Source organism: Phoca vitulina, unplaced genomic scaffold (genome assembly GCF_004348235.1).
Source record: "Phoca vitulina isolate PV1807 unplaced genomic scaffold, GSC_HSeal_1.0 scaffold97, whole genome shotgun sequence".
NCBI classification, from domain to species: Eukaryota; Metazoa; Chordata; class Mammalia; order Carnivora; family Phocidae; genus Phoca; species Phoca vitulina.
In genome coordinates this window covers 590,569-596,773 of record NW_022589800.1, presented here as the reverse complement: position 1 = coordinate 596,773, position 6,205 = coordinate 590,569, and the positions used below count along the sequence as shown (strand labels likewise).

The 6,205-nt window shown below is 47.2% G+C and overlaps 1 protein-coding gene across 1 annotated transcript in view; it reads right to left on the bottom strand.

Moving 5' to 3' along the window:
* Positions 1-4,102: 4,102 nt before the first annotated feature.
* SLAMF1 (signaling lymphocytic activation molecule family member 1) overlaps positions 4,103-6,205 on the bottom strand; it is a 32,083-nt gene continuing 29,980 nt past the window's right edge. The window contains exons 6-7 of the mRNA XM_032397246.1: positions 5,778-5,870; positions 4,103-4,355 (exon numbers count right to left, since the gene is read on the bottom strand). Of these exons, the coding sequence (XP_032253137.1) occupies positions 4,305-4,355; positions 5,778-5,870 (144 nt within the window). The 3' untranslated portion in view covers positions 4,103-4,304. The remainder of the gene's footprint in view (positions 4,356-5,777; positions 5,871-6,205) is intronic.

Below are 6,205 nucleotides of genomic sequence, written 5' to 3'. Positions count from 1 at the left end.
AACAAAATGACTTAGCATTTATTTCTCTCAGTAAGCTGGAATGATGTCCACATTGTGAACTCCATGGGTCAATTCCTTGTTCTCTCCTTTCTAGAATAATCACATAATTTGTCATCCGAACCAAAGGATGTTTGAGATTTAAAAGGGCACTTAGCTAATTAATACTATTTGATTTCTGAAATATTAATATATTGGATGACAAATTGATTTTTATTATAATGGTGAACTGGAAAAGTAGTTTCATAAAAATATTTTCAAAAAATTATGTCTACAAATAGACATAAACTTATGTCTAAAAATTAGACATAATTTTAATGAAAATTAAAATAACTACTAGATCACATACTTGATTGGCCAAGAAAATCAGCTAATATCAAGTGCTATTGAGGAACGGGGACAGGAGGAGCTCTAACGTACTGTCAGCAGGAGTATAAATTTTGCAGAACAATCGCATACATTTAGAGAGTAAAACATTTGCATAGATATTTGCATAAATTATGCTTTTTTTTTTTCTCCTCTTCCTATTCTCAGGTCGGAAGTGTGACTGCCATAAAAGTAAATCTGAAATCTTGGTTCATTTTGGTTTGTTTTGTTTTTAAATTCTGAGCTGCTGTGTCTTATCTTCGGCTGGAAATGTTCTACTTCTTTTCCATTGTTACTTCAAACTTTAGGTAAAATAAGCCTACTCTCCTCACTCCTGAAGTCTGAGTTTGGTGCACCTCCTCTGTGCTAATTGAGCATCCCTTTCTTCCTCTGCTAAGGAGACTCCCCATTCTGGTTTGCCCAGCCACCGCCCCACTGTCATTACTAACAGCATCTCCTTCTTTTCACGTGAGTCCCAGTAGATCACATGGTTGTCTACCTAGCATAAGGCTGCGATCATCGTCTGTGCTCTTTGCATCTCCCACTAGATGAAGAGCTCTGACACTTAGTAGGAACTTAATAACTTTGTTGAATGGGTGAAGCGCTGAGTAGGAGTCTTCTGTGACAGAGACATACTGCAGCAAACCTTGACTAGAGTCGGCCATCAGTCCACCCTGGGCTTCCTTGTCTCCAGGGGAGGGGTCAGCTCTCCCCGCCAGCCTGTCAGTGCTGTGAACTGATGGGAATCCAGCCACCGCTTCAGGGAGCCCGCCACTACTAAGTCCTCCTCCCTCAGACCCGGAAGGGTTTTGGCGGTGCTGGTGTGGAGGGGACGGTGCTGCGACATCTCCCTCCTGTGGCCGCTGCATGCAACGCGTCACAAATCCCTTCCGGCTTTCAAGGCAGCCTTTAGGTGGTGGCTCCGAAGACGTCCACCCAGATTTCGTTTGGGTTGGAGATAGGGTTTGGGCATCAGTGTTTTTTTAAAGTTGCCCAGGCAACTCTACTGTTGATATCACCTTGGGAATATTGGCAGGCGTGGGCCCACACAGCTGTCTTCTCTGGGGCACGGTGGCTCCCGACTCTGGTGACTGGGGGCACAGAGCTAACGCTTGCCCGCACCCCAGGAAAGGGACAGCTTCACAGCTCATCAAACCCAATCAGCCACCCTCAGTGTTTCTTTCTTTTTTTTTTTAAGATTTTATTTATTTACTTGACAGAGAGAGACAGCGAGAGAGGGAACACAAGCAGGGGGAGTGGGAGGGGAGAAGCAGGCTTCCCGCGGAGCAGGGAGCCCGATGCGGGGCTCGATCCCAGGACCCTGGGATCATGACCTGAGCCGAAGGCAGACGCTTAACGACTGAGCCACCCAGGCGCCCCAACCTCAGCGTTTCATAGCTGCAGAAACACAAGGCTGTGGAACGTGTCTTGCTGGATGGCTATGTTATGAATCTTCCAGGTGGCACAAGACAAAAGGGCAAATTCCTTGATGGACTGTCCGAATTTTATTCATTTCCAGGAGGTAGAAACAAAAACCCAGGAAGAGATGTAACTTACGGTCATCAGTGGTTCTTCGGCCTGCCTGTGCACGGTTCACCAATCGCATCGGTTTGTAGGAGCAGAGTTAAGTGTCCTCAAGAGGCTTGGGACCACACCCAGTTGCATTTCCGAGCCCAGACCCTTAAAACCGAGAATGGTCTGTTCCTCTTGAGTTCTCTAGAATTCAGATATGCTCAGTCAAAAGAAAACATTAGAAAAGAAACACGGGGAAACTAGACTCTAAAGTAGCAGTTTGATTGAAGGGTTAGGTTAATTACAGATGAATTCAACCTAACACTGTTGAGGAAAAGGAAAGCTCCAGCCCCACCAGCAGTGCCCCGGGGGAAGGGTGTGAGCTGAGGCGTGTGCGCTTTCCCACTTGACCCTGGAGCCTGATGGTGCAGAACCTGACATCTAAATGTCATTTGAAGGACAGCCTGAAAGTCCACAAGACACAGCCATCCTCCTCAGTGAGGTCTTGAGCCTCGGTCAGGGAATTTTGAGGAGAGAGCTTCTTCTTTCCCCCTTTCTTTCCTTCCTTCCATCGGGTAGAATTCGGCCACAGAAAAAACCCAAGTGTTGAGAACTGACCTGCTAGAACACTCTGAGTTGTAGTAAGGGACTGAGTGCTCATAACCCCAGGGTTTACAAATCCTTGATAGAAGCTTCCTCAGTTTCTGAGAACAGACAGCTAATGAGCCTACGTTTATACGAGGGCGGTGTAGTGGACTTTGGTTTTGTTTTTTTTTTCTTTTTTGCCTGCTCAGCATTGAATCTCACTTGCTTGTGTTTGCGGAATTCCCTAACTTGTAAGAGGCAGAACTCACCAACCACTGTGAAAGTGGAACATGTCAGATATTCAATTCCCAGCCTCCCCTGGAGGCGGAACATGGTTGCATGACCTAACACTGGCCCCTCAGTCCCAGACTCTGAATTAGAAACTAGAACGGAAGGGACGAAGGGACGCTGGAGAGATCACACTGGTGCAGACAGCAGGCCAGCAACGTTGAGTTTCCAAGTCCAGCGGAGGCAGGGAGGGGGAGGAAGAGTCGGGGTCTAGTTCCAGGAGGACAAGAGCAGTGCAGCAGGTGCCCAGCATCCTTGCACTGGAAAGTCGGTACCCTCATTATACGGTTGGGAGATGCCTGGTGATTTCTGAACCAGTGTTCACCAAGGTCTTCCAAGAACCTATTTAACCAACTGAGCTAAAAGCTTAAATTGAAGCACGCCTGCCTGAGAGCAGAGAATAGGAAGAAAATAGGACTTTGCTAGAAGAGGCTCTTTCTGTCTGCAGCCTGCAATTTAAGTTATTCAGCATGCAATTATTTGAAGCTGTTGGGTTACAATATGTTGATTTTCTACATCAGGATACATTTAGTGTGAGAAGGGGAGTGCAGGTGCCTGGTAAAGACCCAGATGTCGTGAGGCCATGGATGTAAATGGGTTCAGGACACAGCGAGAGCATCTTAGCTGAGGATCCACAGGCGTTGCTCAGTGGAGTAAACAGAGAAGTAGGGATTTAAAGACCTTTTTGAGAAGTGAAAGATCAGCCTGGGACAAGTTCTGATTATGCCGAGTTCCTCTATAATGGCGCCACCAAACGCTTGCCATGTTTCTTTAAACCTAATGCCATCTGCATGGACTACTTTTAAGTATTCTTATACTTAAACATTACATATGTAAGTATATATATGATATATAATATTGAACTTAAATATTCTATAATTTTTTGAGAATCTCAGGTGATTTTCCTTCCATTATTCAAAGCTCAGAGACTTCACAGTTATGTTGTCAGTTTATTGACCCTTCAGCTTCTGGGTTTTGCAAATAAAATACTGACTCTATTAGCTTCTTTCAGAGAATAATCTCAGAGTGTTCTACATATAAGAAGGAGTCCACCCTTCACTGCCCGTCCAGAGGGAGAAAGTGAGGCGCAGAGCCTCGATCAGGTCTGTGTGGAGCAGGGTCAGCTCCCAGGACCAAGCACAGGCAGCCAAGACGTAAGACGTTGCAGACGTCAGCTGTCTGAGAGAGGTACTGGATGTCGCAGCTTCCTGCCTTCAGCTCTTCTTGTCCAGTCCCAGCACGGAGCAAGACAACTGGAGGTCTGGGCTCACTGGACCCACATGACTCATTCCGTCTGCTATACCACAAAGCTGGAAAGCTGTACCTATAGTTCTCTCTTCCAGGCCTGGGCTCTGAGGAGCAGGCTGAGTGCTCGGAAAGCCTCGGTCCCTTGTCCACCCCACAGGTGGCTGTGGAAGAAGCATCACCGAGGAGTTGATCTGAGAAGAGTACAGATGTGCAGAGTGTCACGGGAGCTTGGGACATGGAGCCAAGTTCAGTGTTTACTGTAGCCCCTCTATATTCCCTCAGAAAGTCCCTTCACTGAGTCTGTGGTGTCAGCTCTCTGGAAGTGTCACACTGGCATAGACTGTGATGGAATTTGGTTCCTGGGGACAAAACAGAAGTCTGTGAGTAGAGGCACCAGCTTCACAGGCTACAGATGGAAAGCGCGCTGCTTAGTAAAAGGAAAGAGTCTCAGATATCAGGTGGCGCAGTGACTTGCTGGGAGCGGCACCTCAGGGCTCCAGCTCCCTTCCAGGTGTGTGCACCCCATCACCATTGGGGAGACCCAGGAGATGTCTCTCTTCGCTCTCTGCCCTGACCTTGCCTTATAAGGAAAACCATTTGCTTTGCTGTTGGGCATGGGGCAGAGTTGGGGAAACCAAGAGAATTCTAATTGACGGAGCTTTAGAAAGGGATAGTGAGACCCAAAGAGAGAAGGAAGAATTGGAGCAGAGATGAGGGAGGAAAGACAGGACTGCAGGCAAAGACGTCTGCTAGGTAGAGTAGATTCAAGAGTCAGAGAAAGACAGGAATGGAGGAATTCAGGAAGTTTTGCTGTAAAATGTGAAATACAACAAGACTGTTTTTGATGAAGAAAACGTCACTAAAAATCTACATTATTTCTTAAAGCTTTTTAAAATCAGATTCATGTATTTACTTCCCCATTGAATAGGACAGTGTTCTGAGAATAGGCCTCCAGATGCAGACAGGGCATCGTCCCAGGCATCTCCGGGTGTGAGTCCAGTAAGAGCTTTGAGGCAGAGGAGTCAATGTAGGCATTTCTGTGGCCTTTTGATCCTCAATTATCTCATAAAATGCTTTATTTAATAGAACCCCACTGAAGCCAAGATTTCAGCCCAGAATTTATTTCTGTCCATTTAGGAAAAGAAATAATTCCTATCAAGTAAACTTGATCCATGCTGATCTTGCAGTGGGGGTAGATAGCAAGGCTTAGTCTGGGCTGCACACCATATTCTCTTGTGGGCTCGTGCCAGGCACAGCTCCAGTCCTAGACATTCTGATGAAACTGGGCTGGATGGAGCCCCTGCATGAGCCTTTTTACAAAGTTGTCCTGCGATTCTATTATGCAGCTGGACTCAGGAGCTCTTGAACTCAAGATGCAAATCCCAAATGTAAACATGCTCTGGGACCACTTGGGGAGGCTGTTTTTTTAATGGATAAATGTCTGGTTGCTCACCATGGACAATCTGATTGAACAGAATCCTAAGAGAAAGCTCCAGGAATCTTTATTTTTAGCAAATATGCCAGCGGATTCTGATGTGGTTTTTGGACAGCTCTCAGAGAAACACTAGTAAACAGAGAAAGAGCTGTATTCCCATGTGAGCGGCCAGGAGGGGTCTCCCGGAAGTCCCGCAGCCAAGACCGTGGAGGATCCTTGAGACCCACTTTCTAGGGCTTGCCTTCTCCACTTCAGGACTGTTTTATTTCGGCTCTACCCAGGTCCCACCATCCCCTCCACCACCTCTTCCCTCCCTGCAGAGAAGAAGCTCAGAGAGATGCCTCACCTGGACAGGCTCTGGGACAGGTTCTGTGGCAGCAACATAAATGGTGGTGCAGGGGTCCTGAGCTGGCAGGGGATCAGGTTTCTTCTGAACAGACTACAAGAGAAGCAAAGAAAGAGGAAATCAGCTGAGCAGAGTTGTTTCCATCTGATTCTCCCCACGGAGAAGCACAAGATCCAGAAGCTTTGAGCTAGAGAGCCCCTCAGAGTCAACTGGTCCAGCCTCCTTCCCAGGTGGAAATGCTCCTGCAAATTCCCCAGAATTCAATTCTCAGGGCTTTGCTTGGACTCCCCCAGCGGCATCGTGGAGCTCACAGCCTCGAGAGGCAGCCCACTGCACCATCAGACCTTCCCAGATGTTGTAAGTCTTCCTGATGGTGAACCAGGACTGGTGGGGCTGTCACCAGCGCAGTTGAAGGGAACGGGATCTTC